Source organism: Oncorhynchus tshawytscha, linkage group LG03, assembly GCF_018296145.1.
Source record: "Oncorhynchus tshawytscha isolate Ot180627B linkage group LG03, Otsh_v2.0, whole genome shotgun sequence".
Taxonomy (NCBI): Eukaryota; Metazoa; Chordata; class Actinopteri; order Salmoniformes; family Salmonidae; genus Oncorhynchus; species Oncorhynchus tshawytscha.
This window is the reverse complement of record NC_056431.1, coordinates 54,864,651-54,883,689: the sequence shown is the minus strand read 5'-3', so window position 1 is coordinate 54,883,689 and position 19,039 is coordinate 54,864,651. Positions and strand designations below refer to the sequence as shown.

At 42.2% G+C, this 19,039-nt stretch overlaps 1 protein-coding gene across 1 annotated transcript in view; it reads left to right on the top strand.

Moving 5' to 3' along the window:
- Positions 1–19,039, top strand: part of cps1 (carbamoyl-phosphate synthase 1, mitochondrial) — an 80,313-nt gene that overhangs the window by 54,978 nt on the left and 6,296 nt on the right. Inside the window, exons 30-36 of the mRNA XM_024407428.2 lie at positions 1,196–1,303; positions 1,639–1,728; positions 4,283–4,453; positions 9,982–10,056; positions 10,277–10,375; positions 17,629–17,688; positions 17,966–18,078. Of these exons, the coding sequence (XP_024263196.1) occupies positions 1,196–1,303; positions 1,639–1,728; positions 4,283–4,453; positions 9,982–10,056; positions 10,277–10,375; positions 17,629–17,688; positions 17,966–18,078 (716 nt within the window). The remainder of the gene's footprint in view (positions 1–1,195; positions 1,304–1,638; positions 1,729–4,282; positions 4,454–9,981; positions 10,057–10,276; positions 10,376–17,628; positions 17,689–17,965; positions 18,079–19,039) is intronic.

Genomic DNA, 19,039 nt, shown 5'->3' with positions numbered 1-19,039 from the left:
AACATAAGGACAGCTCGTGTATGCTATTCTTTTCTTCTGAAATAAACTACATTTTCTTCATATCATGCTTCTTTAGACCTGTCTAAAATAAATAATGGATTTATTGTGAAGGTGTAGGCTATATTACATGGATTTATTAGACTTTTTAAAATGGCTTGTAGCTATGTGTGGAAGCCAGGAGATGCTAAATATGTTTATGTTAATTAACAGTCAATTACCGTGAGACCGACAGTTATGTGCTTGACAATCACCAGCTGACAAAATTTTGTGACCGCCACAGCCCTATTCTGAAAGCAACGTCAGCACAATAACTGTTCGTTGAGAGCTTCATAAAAAAGCAGACTGCGAGCCGGTCCTAATCGCCCAAACTCACCAATGCTCTTGTGGCTGAAACAACACAGAATAAAACAATAAGACTCATTATGGTAGTGACTGCCCATTACTGCTTATCACTTGTTAACCACAATTTATTTAATTTACTTTAATAAAATATGTAAGTTGTTGTCTATATTATATTACATTTGTTTTATTTGATGAATTTATTATTTAATTCAAAGTCATCTTCTCATCTCTATAGTTTTGCTGCCTTTGCTGCCTGACAAAATCCCTATTTTTAGCAGTTCTTCAAAGTAAATAAGGCATACTTTTATAATATATGCCATTTAGCAGTCACTTTTATCCAAAGAGACTTAGTCATGCCTGCATACATTTATACATTAGTTATACATGTATGACTTTATGTATTTTCAGGTAAAGATACCTCCCTCTTGGTTGTCACTAGTTACCACAGCCACATAGTCATAAAGCCTGCATATTTCTACAATTTATCTTCTTAAAATGTAATTTTAAACCTAACCCTAATCTTAACCACACTGCTAACCTGATGCCTAACTAGTGGAAACCCTCCCTCTCTGTGACTGCCCCACATAGACCGGACAAGTAAGCGCGCAATGGATTGCAGTTAAACTATGTAGAATATTGGCCTGTTGAAAACTACAACTCCCTACTACATTGCACAGTTCGGGATTGATCTGAGTTCTGTCTAGAGAAACTGTGCATTGATCTCACAGAAAAACCCCCCAGAACAAAATCAAATGTTCAAATAATTGATCCAACGTTGATCAATTAGTTGTTTAAAAAACTGAAAATAATAATTTATGTTAATCGCTCAGCACTAGTTATAACCTCTTCTCAGGTGCTGTGCCATGCTATAACAGAGCATGTGGAGGATGCTGGGGTCCACTCTGGAGATGCCACCCTCATGCTACCTACCCAGAGCATCAGCCAGGGGGCCCTAGAGAAGGTCAGTGTGTGTGTGTGTGTTGTATCATGCTGTTTTTTTTACCCACCTACTAGGGGCTGACTCACTCAAAACATGTCTCACATCAATCATGAAAGTGTGCATCGTTATGAAAAGTTTCCACATTTTATTCGTTAGACTGTTAGTCTGTTGGCCTGCCTATATTTAGGATCACTGACTCCTGACAGGGTAATTCATTATTGGGCTGTGGTTTATATTGATTTTTCACTACTGTAATCCATTGCCCAGGCTGTGAATATGTAAATAATTTATACTGAGTTATAGGTTCGTCTTTGATGGAAGCTTCATATTTAGTATTTGTCCTCCATTACTCTCAGGTGAAGAGTGCCACACGGAAAATTGCTAAGGCGTTTGAGATCTCTGGTCCATTCAATACTCAGTTCCTAGTGAAAGGCAACGATGTCATGGTAAGTGTGTGTGTGCGTGTGTGTGTGTGACGCATGACGGAATACGTTAGAGAAAGCTATAAATGATCACTTGACGTTTTCAAAGTCGTAAAAAAAAAAGAAGCAATTTGGTCATGAATTGAAATACAGAATCTCAGTGTGGTGTGGTCACAGTGAATTCCAAAGATGAAAAGATGGATACAGTGCCTTCAGAAAGTATTCATACCCCATGACTTAATTCACATTTTGTTAACAGCCTGAATTCTCAGCCATCTACACACAATACCCAGTAATGACAAAGTTAAAACATGTTTTTAGAAATGTTTGTTAATTTTATGAAAATTAAATACAGAATTATGTAATTTACGTAGGTATTCACACCCCTCAGTCAATACATGTTAGAATCACCTTTGGCAGCGATCTTTCTGGGTAAGCCTGTTAAGAGCTTTGCATACCTGGATTGTACAATATTTGCACATTTTTCTTTTAAAAATTCTTCAAGCTCTGTCAAGTTGATTGTTGATCATTGTTAGTCTTGCCATGGATTTTCAAACCGATTTAAGTCAAAACTGTAACTAGGCCTCCCGGGTGGCGCAGTGGTTAAGGGCGCTGTACTGCACCAGCTGTGCCACCAGAGACATGGGTTCGCGCCCAGGCACAATTGGCCCAGTGTCGTCTGGGTTAGGGAGGGCTTGGCCGGTAGGGATATCCTTGACTCATCGCGCATCAGCGACTCCTGTGGCGGGCTGGGCGCAGTGCGCGCTAACCAAGGTTGCCAGGTGCACGGTGTTTCCTCCGACACATTGGTGCGGCTGGCTTCCGGGTTGGATGTGCGCTGTGTTAAGCAGTGCGGCTTGGTTGGGTTGTGTATCGGAGGATGCATGACTTTCAACCTTTGTCTCTCCCGAGCCCGTACGGGAGTTTTAGCGATGAGACAAGATAGTAGCTACTAAAACAATTGGATACCGCAAAATTGGGGAGAAAAATGGTTAAAAAAATCTACAATTTTTTTTTTTTTTTAAACTAACTAGGCCACTCAAAAACATTCAATGTCATCTTGGTAAGCAACTCCAGTGTATATTTGGCCTTGTGTTTTATGTTATTGTCCTGCTGAAAGGTGAATTTATCTCCCAGTGTCTGTTGAAAGCAGACTGAATCAGGTTTTCCTCTAGAATTTTGCCTGTCTATTCTGTTTCTTTTTATCCTTAAACTCTCTAGTTCTTGCCGATGACAAGCATACCCATAACATGATGCAGGACCACCATGCTTGAAAATATGGTGGTTTTTGATTTGGACCAAACATAAGGCTTTGTATTCAGGACATAAAGTGCATTTCTCTGACAGATTTTTTTGCCTTATTGCAAACAGGATGCATGTTTTGGAATATTTGTATTCTGCACAGGCTTCCTTCTTTTCACTCTGTCATTTAGGTTAGTAATGTGGAGTAACTACAACGTGGTTGATCCATCCTCAGTTTTCTCCTCTCACAGCCATTGAACTTTGTAACTGTTTTAAAGTCACCTTAAGCTTCATGGTTAAATCCCTGAGCAGTTTCCTTCCTCTCTGGCAACTGAGTTAGGAAGTAAACCTGTGTCTTTGTAGTGACTGGGTGTATTGATGCACAATCAAAAGGGTAATTTGTAACTTCACCATGATCAAACCATATTCAATGTTGAACATAAAAATAATAGTAATTTAGCAGACACCCTTATCCAGAGCGACTTACAGGAGCAATTAGTGCCTCACTCAAGGGCACATCGACAGATGTTTTTACCTAGTCGGCTTGAGAATTTGAACCAGCAACGTTTTGGTTACTGCCCCAACACTCTTAACTGCTCTTTAACCACATTCCATTGCTTTATGGGTTTTCAATTCTCCTTGACTGTCTATCTTTTATTTTGGTTATCAGAGATTATATTATAAAAAATAAATAGGTCCATTATTTTTTCTAAAAACCTGTTTTCACTTTGTCATTATGGGGTATTGTGTGTAGATAAGGATTTTTATTTATTTAATCAATTAGAATAAGGCTGAATACTTTCTGAATGCACTGTATTTGGTTTACACTGAAAGCGTTTTTCCATTCCAAAAATTATTTATTTATGTATTTTATTTTTTACACTGTTTGGACTTAGGTGACTTGGGGGAAAAAGATTAGGCGGATTAAAATGGCATAAAAATCCCAGATTGAGATCATAGTTTCTTTCTTGAAATGTTATTTTAGGCATTCGATAAACATGTAAAAGCAACAAAAATAAAATGTGAAGGCAAGAGGTGACGTAATACTCTTTTCACAGCACACTATAGCAGTTTTCCCCAAACTACTGGGGCCCCCGCTGGGTGCACATTCTGGGTTTTACCCTAGCACTACACAGTTGATTCAAATAATCAAAGCTTGATGTGTGGAAATAGTTAGGACACATCATTCAATTAATCAATGAAATTGGGCCTTTTTTACAGTTGCCACTAAGTGCTTAATGGTAATAGTAACTCGGCCCATCCTCCTCCAACTGTACTGGTTTAGAATGAAAATGTCAGCAAGTGACAAGTGTGTGTGTGCGTTCCTCCCCGCCAGGTGATAGAGTGTAACCTGCGAGCATCACGCTCCTTCCCCTTCGTATCTAAGACCATCGGTGTGGACTTCATTAGTGTGGCTACACGGGTCATGGTGGGTGAACCCCAGGATGAGGCTGCTCTGCCCTCTCTGGAGAACCCCATCATCCCCGTTGACTATGTGGGAATCAAGGTGAGGCTCTGTGACTACAGGGCTCTGTCCCAATATCCATACTACCACACTACTTAGAATGAAGCAATAAGGGGAGACTACAGAGCTTTGTCCCAATATCCACACTAGCACACTACTTAGAATGAAGCAATAAATCATATATTTTTTGCTATCATAGGTGTTTTACTATGCAATAGACTAAAGAGTAGCAGAGGGACCCTGATTAAAAGTGGTAATAGCACCAACCTCTCCTATTGCCATTTTCACCTATTATACCCTCCATAATAGTCTTAATAATGACCATATCTTCTGTGGCCTGGCCTGCAGTAAACTGTGGGGGGACTATTGTACTGCTTTAGGCATGGTAGAACAGTCCCGGCCCACACAGGGAGGAGGGTGATATATGTACAATAAGTATGATTAGCCATATGAAGCCTATTGTTTAGGCCCTGTGTTTTGGTTAATCATGTCACATGACCTGGAGTTTAACCTTTTATTTATAGAGATTTTTCACCAAACAGTCTCATTTTCTTTTCATGACAATTGCTTTTATTTTTGGTCTAATTCTAATTTTGGGAAAGGCTAAAAATAAAGTTTAAATCCAGGTCATGTGACAACCTAAACACAGGCACCTTCCAATAAATATGGGGTGGAAAGGAGAAACTCGCTCTCGAGTGGCGTCACTACAGTCCCCGGTTCGAATCCAGCCTGTATCACATCCGGCTGTGATTGGAAGTCCCATAGAGCGGCACACAATTTTCCCAGCGCTGTCTGGGTTTGGCCGGGGTAGGCCATCATTGTAAATAATAATTAGTTCTTAACGGACTTGCCTAGTTAAATAAAAGTTAAATAAATACATCTCTGTAGTTTAGTGCTGAATTGCCTAGACCCTAAAGATGCTTCCCAAATGGCACCCAGCCTATTCCCTGTATAGTGGACCCAATGGGCTCTGGTCAAAAGTAGTGCACTTATATAGGGAATAAGCTGCCAGGGACATGGTTGAAAATAGTGCACTATATATGTAATAGGTTGTTAAGACTTGTTAAGTGTTATGGCAAGGACCTAAAACTAAATTTTTTGTCTACCAGCCACTGTAGCAGGTAGATACAATAATCCAGGGGCCACTCAGATTTTTTATCAGCCAAAATATTTTCTCATTAATTACACCAAAAAAACACAAAACAAAGTAGATGAGAATGCTTAGTAATGTTTCTCAAACAAGTAATGTATTACTAGTAAGAAGTAATGTGATATTTGAAATTGTGTTTTTTTACATTGGATAAAAGTAGAGACTCAGAGCTAGAAATTGTATGTCATACACTGCAGTTGAGGAACAATGGGAAAGTTGATAAACTTGTAACCCCACTTTTGAGAAAATGGCCATTGAATGAATGTTGATAAACTTGTAACCCCACTTTTTGAGAAAATGGCCCTTGAATGTTTTGGTAAACCTACTGGAGAGCTCTTCTTTGTCTACACCCATCAGCATCGTTCACACCCGCTTAAGCCTTAGCCCCAACCATCTCTTTAAGGATTCACATGTGAGGCCATGTGGTAAACACACTATCAAATTAAATCTATGTTTATTTGTCACATGCACAGGATACAGAAGGTGTAAACGGTGCAGCGATAGTACTTGCATAGTAGCGATATCAAAAACAGTGTGTCCAGATAAAAATATTTTATAAATATTTGATCGTTATTAGATGATGCTTACCTGACACACTTGTTTCCTTCATGTGGAGGAAATGCTATAACCACCCCTCACCCACATCTAGCTAAGTGGATGTGTCACTATTGTCTAGTTATGTACTCTTACTCATATACATGGATGAATGCTTCACTGCAGACTGGAACCATTTAACTCCATTTTGTTTGTAGCTACATCTTGTTTGGCCAGCTTTGTGTCAAGTCACTCCGGTTCACACTGACCGTGGCGTGTGCAGAAAGTAGCCCATCACTTTATCCTACTGCTCTGTCGATAGCACTTGCTAAATTCAGGGCATCAAATGTTGTTGAGAAAAGTAGCAAAACGTTTGTAGTTCTCGATGGCTAACGTTATATCTTTCAAAAACGGCAAGGTAGAAAGGGCTGTCAACACATACTGAACAGCTCACGTTATATACAGAAGCGCGCTGCATCTCAGTTCAATCCAAACTCCTCTCCCGGAATGTCCAGACCATACATTATCTCAGCCAATCATGGCTGGTGGGAAGGTTCCTGTTTTTTACCCCTGGCTAAACCAACTAGGCTTGTAATTTAATGTAATGTTTATTAGTATTTATGGATGGAATACAAGTTTGTTATTAAGGCACATGAAGTTCACATATTCCAGAAGGCATTTCTGAAAAAAGAAAACGCATTTTGATTAAAAATATATATATTTACGTTTAAATGCTGCTCCTGTGAAGTAGTGACGTGCGTCATACGCCTAGTTTCCTGAAACGAGTCACACATTGCTCAATTTAATGTAATATCTTGTGACCTGAGTCTTTTAACCAAAATATCACAAATGAGACGGCAATGTTCAGCTGCCCATTTAACATTACCGTTGTCATGACTCTCTCTCCTTGATGAGGATCAAAGGTGCCATATCAGCTTGGCACATGGCTGACAGGTAGGGAGGGAGGGGGGCTGGTTTTATGACTTAACAGCCGACCATAAATAGTTTGCAGAAACGTTCTCTTTCTTGCATCTGAAACTCCTTTGTTACAGAGAGTGTGGCCAACCTAAACTCTAAAATAAAAAGATTAGACATTGGAACATTATTTCTGAAATCCAAATGTTTGGAATGGTTGGTGGGGACTTAAATAATAATCATGTCACGTTGTTTATTATTTTGTGATGTCATTAAGGATGGTATATCAAGGTAATGGTAACTCAAAGTGTACACTTTCTATGTATCAGGTTTACATCTAAATGTTGTAATAATGATATGATTAAATATGAGAATACTTTTTTGAAGACAGCAATGTGATTTTATCCTTCTAAATGAGAGGTTTTTTTTATAAACTTGTGCCCAGTCTGTAGCCACGCCCAAGTGAGCTCAGAGTTCAGAATGTCCCTGTGGCCAGAGTGCTTTAAAGGACTCGCTAAGAATTAACATACAGACTAGAAAGCGTAGAGAGGTGGCTACACGTTGAAATGGTTAGAAACGTTGTACTGACGCCAGACTGCGTGGAGCAGTGGCTACACAGCTGAAAATGGTTTGAACTCTACAGACCAGCCGACATACAGCGCGAGCTGAACTTTACGAAATGGTTACAAACTCTCAACACAAGTGAAGAAGGTAGACTAGACCAGAACATTCACAGTCTGCAGCTGTGTATGAAAAAGTGGTCCTAGAACTTTGACTAAAGACACGAGGAAGGAAGACAATCCCCACTGATACAACTGTTGGTACGTCTGAACTGTCTTTTCTAACGAACACTCCAAGACCAGAGAAGTTCTACAACTAAGAAAGACATTGTGACCTCTGACCTCTAGACAACCAGAACCTTATATTGAGCCACTACCCATAGACGGATCGATTGGTTTCAACAGAGACGACAGAGAAAGACGTCTATGCATAAATATATATTGCATTTCTAATCTGAATGAGCAGTGGTTAGGGGGCTAAGTATTCTGGTTACTCTGACGGTAGTTTTCAAATGTATCTTTCCCCACCGCCCTTCCATTGTGAAACAAGCCGTCATATCGTGTCAGTCCACTAGGGACTTTTATCTCATGTAAGTGTGTATTGTATTGTGTTATTAGTTAGTTAATAAATAAATAATTAAATCAATTTGTGTAGTACTGAATATTCAAAAGGGCTAGGGTTCTTGCGGGTCCACGGATTATGCGACATTCAGAATAAGACTGAGGTAATAATTAATAATGGACTATTATTGATGTAAGAGATATACAGATATCTTTAGAGTTTAAGTCGGGAGATAGTAACTCGTTAAACAACTTTTCCCATGGTGCCCCAAATTCGTAATGAGTTAATTGTTACATGATTAATTTAATTGAGGAACAATTAAACATAGTTTGTTTGATTCAATAAATAACAGTCATCAGATTAATGATAGTCACGACAACGTGGTAACGGGGTCACTCGAGTGGTCACTGTGCCTTTGAGAATCTTGACTAGTTGAGGCCGACGACATCTCTTCGATAGCAGTGGAAGCAAACTCAAACATTTAAAAACAACCTAACTTGTAAACAACACAATGTAAATAGCCAAGAAAGCCAAGGATAAAGTCTAACTTTAGAATACTGAACAAAAATATCAACACAACATGTAAAATGTTGGTCCCATGTTTCATGAGCTGAAATAAAAAATCCCAGAAATGTCGATATTGGCTTTATATGAAATGCTCGCACTGTTAAGCCCTGAGTCTGACCACCCGCCAACGTGGCTGGTGAATTAGACATTCTTACCCGCCAGTGGCAAAAATATACCCGCATTTGGCGGGTCTTAATTTTAGGCCCTGGTTATGGCAGTGACTAACTAAACTGTTACTGGTAGATTGAAATGTGTGAGTGGAGTCAGCCAGCCAGCTGGTGCTTGAACGCTGTTTTCTCCCAAAGTAATTTCCTGTTGTAATTACAAAGGAGAGGCAGCACAATAGCTGTGGTTGGGGGAGGGGGCAATGGGCTAGGTATAATCCCTGTCTCCTCTCTGTAACTTCTCAATATCCAGGCTTGCGTAGAAGAGAATATTAAACAGTAGTGAATAGTCTAGTCTCGTCTGCTGTCTATACGTGAGCCAAGCTCTAACTTCTTACATTTACATCAGAGTTGAGGGTATGACAATTCTGTGTCGCTCTCTCTAACACCTTTTCTCTCTTTCTATCTCTCTCTCGCTCTCTCTGTCTCTCTGTCTCTGTCTGACTCTTTTTGGTGCAGTCACAACAAAGATTCAGCAACCGTAGCTTTGAATAACCATCAGTTGACACGGGTTGATAGGGAATAACCTCTTGGCCAAGTGGTAAAGATGTTGACATCACGAGCGGGAGGCTGGGGTTTAGATCAACATGGTTGATCCGGGGGTTTGAGAGATTTTCCACCTCTAGATGGCAGCCTTGTCACAAAACCTGTTTTGATTTGAAGCACTAGTCCTGATGCTCCATTTCCTCTCGGTTGTTGAGTGTAGCAAAGTGTGATTGAATTTCCAACCAAAGCAACATTTCTCACTCACAGGTAGTCCCATGTCTTTTTATCAATAGCTTTCTGTAGACACATCCTTTAACACCATTAAAAATGTATTATAATGCTGATATAAGGATTTAAATCACCAGAACATATGTGATTGCAGAAGAAAAGTTTGCACTGCTTTTTTCAGTAATGCCTATACTTTAGGTTACACTAAACACATTTGATACCTTTCCATCCATTCCATTCTTCCAGCCACAATATAGGGTGACGTTGCCCCTAGACACTGATCCTGGGTCAGTTTAGCATTTCCCCCACTGATGGTTAAGATCAGGGTTGGGGGAGGTCTCCACCACTGAGCTCCACAGGGTAAAATACCAAAATGGTCTGTCTGTTTATCTTCTCTGTGATAGGCTCCTATGTTCTCCTGGCCTCGCCTTCGTGATGCCGACCCAGTCCTGCGCTGTGAAATGGCTTCCACAGGAGAGGTGTGTGTGCGTGCGGACACACACACACACACACACACACACAAACAACTATGTATAAACAAACACACACATATATAGGCACTAGCACACATACACATACATTACACAGACACACACACAGACACATGTACGCACACAGACGCGCTCGCACACACATGTATGTACATGCACACACACGCGCATATATACACTTAACAGGTGTCTGTGTCCCTCCTTGCAGGTGGCTTGTTTTGGACCAAACATCTACTCTGCCTTCCTCAAGGCTATGCTATCCACTGGCTTCAAGCTGCCTACAAAAGGAATCCTCATCGGGATCCAGGTCTGTGTGTGTGTGGTTCAAGAGAGTACACATCAGGGTTAACAAGCCTCAGTCCACTGACACTTCCCTTTTTCAAACACTCTCAAATGGTTTAATCCATAATCTCACAATTGTCAGGATTTGTTTTTTCTTCACAAGTCTCTTGCCAAAGTGCTTTGCTCTGTAAAAAAGCTGTTTTCAGGTACATGTCAGATACTAAAACAGAGTAGACAAAAGCGGTTGACACCCTATTCCTTATATAGTGCACTACTTTCGACCAGAGCCCTATTATCCTGGTCAAATGAAGTGCACCATATATGAAATAGGGTGCAATGTGGGACGCAGGTTAAAAAGGTTGCTGTTTCTCATGTGTGTGTCAGAAACAGCCATGCGTGTGCAGCTAGTAAGATTAATGTAGTGTTCATGTGTAATACGTAGCTAGCGCTCTTCAACGAGCCAGTCAGTGGGGTTATGAATGAGTGCCTCAGGCCTGCTCCTAGCTAGCCACACTAAAGCTGAATAGCAGGATCTGTAAAAGGCTGATGCATTCATATCATAAATGATCATCGATCCACGGACTGGTCTCCCATGGCTACGACAGCACTTCTGATGGAAAGTTAAAAGTGTGTGTGTGTATGTCTGTGCCTCTGTGTACATCAGATACTTACATAGATGTCTTGTATTGAGAGAGGAAGGTCTTGTTTATAAAGTCTTCTGTGTCTATGTTTTCATCGGGTAGAGAGATATGGATAAACAGGGCATTATGAGCTCTCTGTAGAGTTCCCACATCCTCCTCTCTTCCTTCGCCCTCCCTCTCACCCCCTCTCGCTCTTCCCCCCTCTCGCTCTTCCCCTCTTTCTCCCTCCTCTCCTTTCACTCTCCTTCTCTTTTCCCTCTCTCCCTCCTCCCTTCTCTTACCCTCCCCCTGTCCTCTCTCTCTTCCTCCCTGTCTCCTCCCTCTCTCTGGTGACAGACTCTTCTCTCCTTCTTTCTACTTCCTTTCACTCTCTCCTTCTCTTTTCCCTCCCTTTCTTCCTCCTCCATTCTCTTCCCCTCTCCCCCTCTCCTCTCACTTGTTCTTCCTGTCTCCAGTGACAGACTGTCTGTGTGTGAGGAAGTCCTTTGAGGGCCAGATGAAAGTTGACAGTGGTTATTTCTCATCATGGCATTCAGCTCCACATGTCACAAGTGCTCAGTGCAGGTCTGATGGGAGAATATGTCTAGCACTATGAAGGCCTGCTACCCACCAGGAGAATATGTCTTGCGTTATGAAGGCCTAGTAATGGGGGAAGAAATCGATACAGTTACATATCAGGATATTCTTTTTGACGATATATATCGTATAGTTTTGACTATAGTTTTGAATATTATTTTTGTGCTAGTTGGCTGCACCTGCACCAAAACAGTATTTTCTTCATAGCTTGTTTCCCATCCTCTTTAAATAGGGAGCCAATTTGTTTTCAGTACTTTTATTTCCATTACTGATCAACATTTTTCTCATGGCTCTGTCTTGTCCCTCTGCAGCAGACATGGTGAGCACTATGTTTTGAACAGCGAATTGCAGTGGCTTAGTGATCCACTATAGTCAGGGTTAGAAATGAACACCCACCATATAGGGTATATTTTTACATTGGCGGGTAAGAATGTCTATTTCACCAGCCACGTTGGGTGGTCACACAGAGCAAGGCCACATGTAGAGGTTTGGTCAAATTGACTAGAAAGGCTTCTAAAGTGTGGCTTCGTCCTCGTGTTTCTTGGCCAGATACAGTGCCCTCCGTAGTAAACCATTTTTTCTTATTTTTACTCTATACTTCAAAAGTTTTGATTTGAATTCAAAGAATAACTATGAGGTTAAAGTGCAGACTGTGAGCTTTAATTAGCATTTTCATTCATATCAGGTAAACCATTTTAGAGGAGCAAAAGTATTGGAGAATATGTGCTGATGTGTATTAAAGTAGTAAAAAGTTGACTATTTGGTCCCATATTCCTAGCACGCAATGACCACATTAAGCTTGTGACTGTACAAACTTGTTGGATGTATTCGCTGTTTGTTTTGGTTGTGTTTCAGATTATTTTGTTCTCAGTAGAAATTAATGTAATTTTGGAGTCACTTTTATTGTAATTAGGCATGCAATATGTTTCTAAATACTTCTACATGAATGTGGAGGCTACTATGATTACGGATAATTCTGAATGAATCGTGAATAAGGATTACTGAGAAAGTTAGATGCACAAATACATTATATATACAAAAGTATGTGGACACTCCTTCAAATTTGTGGATTTGGCTATTTCAACAACACCCATTGCTGACAGGTGTATAGAATTGAGCACATAGCCATGCAATCTCCATAAACAAACATTGGCAGTGGAATAGCCTTACTGAAGAGCTCAGTGACTTTCAACGTGGCACGTGGCACCTTTAAAAGGTCAGTTAGTCAAATCTCTGCCCTGCTAGAGCTGCCCCGGTCAACTGTAATTGCTGTTATTGTTGTTGTAATTGCTGTGAAGTGGAAACGTCTAGGTGCAACAACGGCTCAGCTGCGAAGTGGTAGGCCACACAAGCTCACAGAACCTGACCACTGAAGTGCGTAGAGCGTAAAAAATAATCTGTCCTTGGTTGCAACACTCACTACCGAGTTCCAAACTGCCTCTGGAAGCAACGTCCACACAATAACTGGCCGTTGGAAGCTTTGTGAATTGGGTTTCCATGACCGAGCAGCCGCACACAAGCGTAAGATTACAATGCGCAATGTCAAGAGTCAGCTGGAGGTGTGTAAAGCTCACCGCCATTGGACTCTGGAGCAGTGGAAATGTGATCTCTGGAGTGATGAATCACGCTTCACCATCTGGTAGTCCGACAGACTAATCTGGGTTGGGCAGATGCCAGTAGAACGCTACCTGCTCCAATGCATAGTGCAAACTGTAAAATTTGGTGGAGGAGGAATAATGGTCTGGGGCTGTTTTTCATGGTTCTGTCTAGGCCCCTTAGTTCCATTGAAGGGAAATTTTAACGCTACGGTATACAATGACATTCTAGACAGTTCGGTGCTTCCAACTTTGTGGCAACAGTTTAGGGAAGGCCCTTTCCTGTTTCAGCATGACAATGCTCCCGTGCACAAAGTGAGGTCCATACATAAATGGTTTGTCGATATTGGTGTGGAAGAACTTGACTGGCCTGTACTGAGCCCTGACCTCAACCCCATCGAACACCTTTGGGATGAATTGGAACTCCGACAGTGGGCCAGGCCTAATCGCCCAACATCAGTGCCCGACCTCACTAATGCTCTTGTGGATGAATTGAGGCAAGTCCCTGCAGCAATGTGCCAACATCTAGTGGAAAACCTTCCCAGAAGAGTGGAGCAAAGGGGGGACCAACTCCATATAATGCCCCTGATTTTTGAATGTGATGTTTGACAAGCAGGTGTCCACATACTTTTGGTCATATAGTGTATCATACCCCCCAAAAACATGCTATCCTCCCCTGTTATTGTAAAGGTGAGAGGTTAGCATGTCTTGGGGGTATGATATTTGTGCATCTGTAACTGTAACAAAAAGTAGAAAAAATGCTTTACCGTCCCAATAATTACAGAGGGCACTGTATATCATTTACTTCACACTCTACATTGTTTTTCAATGTTAGTTTGAGTTTGCTGCAACCGTCTGCTGCTAGGAAGACATCGCAGTCTGAGATTATTTTCAGATAAAACCAGTAATGACGTCATTCACGAGGCAGTCTATTCGCTGAGGCTAATAATTAGGGCTCCCGAGGGGCGCAGCGTTCTAAGGCACTCAATCTCAGTGCTAGAGGCGTCACTACAGACCCTAGTTCGATTCTAGGCTGTATCACAACCGGCTGTGGTTGGGAGTCCCACAGGGCGGCGCACAATTGCCTTGTTAAATAAAGGTTCAATCAAAATAATGATAATTGGATCATCTTTGGGAGAAACATGAGAGAGTGACCAAATAAGGGAATGAATAGAAATCAACATGTTTTGCGTTATTGTTTGTATATTATCACAAACAAAGTAAAGTAAAGTAAAGGGTAGTGAATTGATGTTAGCTTTAGCTAGCAAGGAAAGTTAGTCTACAAGCTGGAAGTCACCGGTATCATCTTCCGTTGTAAAGCCTGAACATAGTTTTCCGAACTTTTTAATTAACAGTTTCAACATTTCTACATGGCATGTCGCATTATTCCAGACTGTGTTAACTTCTGTGCAGCATTACCGGGGACCTACCTGCCTCCCAGTGCAGGCTAGCAATGAGTAAGTGGACCTAACATGATGCAGCCTCCCAGTGCAGGCTAGCAGTGAGTAAGTGGAGCAGGCACAGCGCACGCTATAATAAGGGGTCCACTGTGCTGATTGACCGGCATGATCCGTCAGACACATTCAGAATTACCGAAAGTAACAACCTTTCTATTATCGAAGAAGTACCGAAGTTTCAGTACACCGTGCCACGCTAGTCCACTGTATGATAGGCTGGAGTAAAACTGACTAGGCAATCAGGATAGATAATAAACAGAGTAGCAGCAGTGTAAAGGAAATGGGGATACCTAGTCATTTGTCCAACAATGTATTCAACTGAAATGTTTCCTCCGCATTTAACCCAACCCCTCTGAATCAGAGAGGTGTGGGGGCTGCCTAAATTGATATCCACGTCTTCGGCGCCCAGGGGACAGTAGACTGTGTGTGTGTGTGTTGGAGTGTCAGTGTGTGGTTAGAGTCCAGTGAGTATACGTAGAACCAGTGCAGAAAAATTTATAGAGAGGGGGGGTCAATGCAAATAGTCAGAGTAGCCATTTGATTATCTGTTCAGCGGTCTTAAGGCTTGGGGGTAGAAGCTGTTCAGAAGCCATTTGATCCCTGGCTTGGCACGCCGGTACCGCTTGTCGTGTGGTAGCAGAGAGATGACTTGGGTGGCTGGAGTCTTTTAAAATGTTTAGGGCCTTCCTCTGACACAGCCTTGTATAGAGGTCCAGGATGGCAGGGAGTTTGGCCGCAGTGATGTACTGGGCGTACACACTACCGTCTGTACCGACTTGCAGTCAGATGCCAAGCAGTGATGCCAAGCAGTAATACCAAGCGGTGATGCAGCCTGTCAACATGCTCTTAATGGTGCAGCTATATATCTTTTTGAATATCTGAGGGCCAGTGCCAAATCTTTTCGGCCTCCTGCAGGGGAAGAGGCATTGTCATGCCCTCTTCACGACTATGATGTTGTTTGGACCATGATAGGTCCTTTGTGATGTGGACACCGAGGAACTTGAAGCTCTCGACCCACTCCACTACAGCCCCATCGATGTGAATAGGGGTGTGCTCGGCCCTCTGTTTCCTGTAGTCCACAATCAGCTTGTTTGTCTTGCTGACATTGAGACAGAAGTTGTTGTCCTGGCACCACACTGCCAGGTGTCTGACCTCCTCCTGTAGGCTTTCTCATTGTTTTTGGCGATCAGGCCTACCACGTTGGCAATGTTGCCATCTTGTGCGGCCACGCAGTCGTGGGTAAACTGAGGGGACTAAGCACACACGCATTGAGGGTCAGTGTGGCGGATGTATTGTTGCCTAACCTTCACCACCTGGGGGCGGCTCGTCAGGAAGTCCAGGGTCCAGTTGCAGAGGGAGGTGTTTAGTCCCAGAGTCCTTAGCTTGGAGGAAACAATGGTTTTGAATGCTGAGCTGGAGTCAATGGAAAACATTCTCATGTAGGTGTTCCTTTTGTCCAGGTGGGAAAGGTCACTGTGGAGTGCAATAGAGATTGCGTCATCAGTGGGTCTGTTGCGGCGGTATCTGAATTGGAGTGGGCCCAGGGTGTGTGGGATGATGGTGTTGATGTGAGCAATGACCAGCCTTTCAAAGCCTTGCATGGCTACAGATGTGAGTGCTACGGGGCGATAGTCATTTAGACAGGTTATCTTAGCATTCTTGGGCACAGGGACTATGGTGGTCTTCTTGAAACATGTAGGTATTACAGACTCTGTCAGGGAGAGGTTGAAAATATCAGTGAAGACACTTGCCAGCTGGTGAACCTGTTTAAAAGTCTTACTCACATCGGCAACGGAGAGTGTGATCACACAGTCATCCGGAACAGCTGGTGCTCTCATGCATGGTTGGTTCAGTGTTGCTTGCCTCAAAGCGAGCATCGAAGGCATTTAGCTCGTCTGGTAGGCTCGTGTCACTGGGCAGCTCGCGACTGGATTTCACTATGTAATCCGTGATAGTTTGCAAACCCTGCCACATTTGACGAGCTTCAGAGCCGGTGTATTAAGTGTCGATCTTGGTCCTGTATTGACGATTTGAATGTTTGATGGTTCCTCAGAGGGCGTAGTGGGATTTCTTATAAGCGTCCAGATTAGTGTCTGTAAAACGGCTGCAGGATATTATATTGCAACAAACACAACATTACATTTGGAAAACATTTTCCAAGAGAACTAAATGAAACAAAACACTTGCAAACTGGTTTAAACCGTTTTTGTTTTACTTCAATGAAAAAGGCATCCATCTTCACAAGAAACAGTAGCCCGAGGCTCCTCTCTTGCTCTCACGCTCCATCATCAGCAGCAGGCGCATAAGGCAGCGCAGAAGACAGTGAGAAAATGGTGCTGAAGCACGAAATCGGCATGTATGATATGCTGCTATGGACAATTTGGCCAGCTACAATTTTATTTATCGACTTTTCATTTATTTTATCGGCCAAAAGCCGCCAATTACCGGCTTACGGAAACCCTGCAAGAGAGGGCGAGAGATGGAAGAATGAAGGGAGAGAGAGGAATGAAGAGAGGTTGTTATAGGGTCATCGTCCATGTCCGTCTCTAATAAGACTTTAACAAAGGGTGGACACTAGTGTGAAATCGGAATATCTGTGTGTGTGTGTGTGTGTGTCTGCAGGTACTAGGGACAGAGCGGAGGGTGGTGTGAAATCAGAATTAGCGACCGAGGCTGTGTTTCTCTTCTACCTTTCCCTCCTAATGACCAGCCTACATGGCTGTGAATCTGACACGCCTTTACAAACCTGATTACTTGGTCCTGTTTAACACAGTGTGATGACACAACTAGGCTGTTGATCTGGCTCACAGAGAAGAGGAGGAAAGAATGTACAGATTTAATCTTAGAGAGGTGTTTCTTCTGTTTCTCCTCTATTGATGTTCAAAAGCAAACGCTACCAAGGGTCAGAGACTCATATGCGTCCCAAATGGCACCCTATTCCCTATGTAGTGCACTACTTTTTGACCAGGGCTTAGTTTGTGATTCTGATTAGATTTTTACCTCTCTCAGCATTCGTTCCGGCCCAACTTCTTAGCCACAGCACACCAGCTGAATGAAGAAGGCTTTAAGGTGAGTACTACTGTTCGTTCTCAATTACTACTCCTCAAATGAAAGTTTATTGGTCACATACACGTGTTTAGCAGATGTTATTGCGGGTCTAGCAAAATTCTTCTCTCCTATTGGAAGTTCAGTCATGAGTTAGACTGCTAGTCGACCTGATAGTCTATGCACAACCCAAAACAACACACCAAAACACAGAGGAACTGAAGAGAAAGAGAACACACTGACATTTGCTTCTCTCCCCCTCTGTGTGTGTGTGTGTGTGTGTGTGTGGTCTCTCCTCCAGCTCTTTGCTACAGAGGCCACCTCGGCCTGGCTCTCTGTCAATGACGTGCCCGCCACCCCTGTGGCATGGCCCAGCCAGGAGGGAGGAGACGCCAGCTTGCCCAGTATTATCAGGTGAGAGGGGATAAGGGCAAGGGGCGACTGTCTGGAATAGAGGGATGAAGAGAGGGAGGGATAAAGAGTAAGTTGTATTAGTCGTATGTACAGGATACGCATGGTATACATCGTCCAATGAAATGCTTTCTTGCAAGTTCCCAATAAAGCAACAGCAATAAGAAATAATAAAAGATAAGAATATGAACATAAAGTAAATGTTTCAATAGAATAAACATTTTAGCATAATTATAATACAGGATGGTACAATTTCTAGTCCAATATTAACATGTGTATTGGGGAAGAGGGGGAATGGGGGGCCAGTGTATAAACTGAGTCTGGTAGCAGCAGTTGTGAGGTGTGTGTGTGTGTGTGTGTGTAGTATGAATGTATATGTGTGTGGGTGTGTAGTATGAATGAATATGTGTATGTATGTCTGTGTGGTTGTGTGCATGAATGTATATGTGTGTGTGTGTGACTGTGTGTGTGTGTGTGTGTGTGTGTGTAGTATGAATGTGCATGTGTGTGTGTAGTATGAATGCATATGTGTGCGTGTATGTCTGTGTGGGTGTGTAGTATGAATGAATATGTGTGTGTGTATGTCTGGGTGTGTGTAGTATGAATGTATATATGTGTGTGTATGTCTGTGTGGGTGTGTGTGTAGTATGAATGTATATGTGTGTGTGTATGTCTGTGGGTGTGTAGTATGAATGTATATATGTGTGGGTGTATAGTAGGAATGTATAGTGTGGGTGTGTAGTATGAATGTATATATGTGTGTGGGTGTGTAGTATGAATGTATGTGTGTGGGTGTGTAGTATGAATGTATATGTGTGTGTGTAGTATGAATGTATATGTGTGTGTGGGTGTGTAGTATGAATGTTTATGTGTATGTGTGTGTAGTATAAACATATATGTGTGTGTGTGTGAGGGTGTAGTATGAATGTATGTCTGTGTGGGTGTGTAGCATGCATGGTATGTA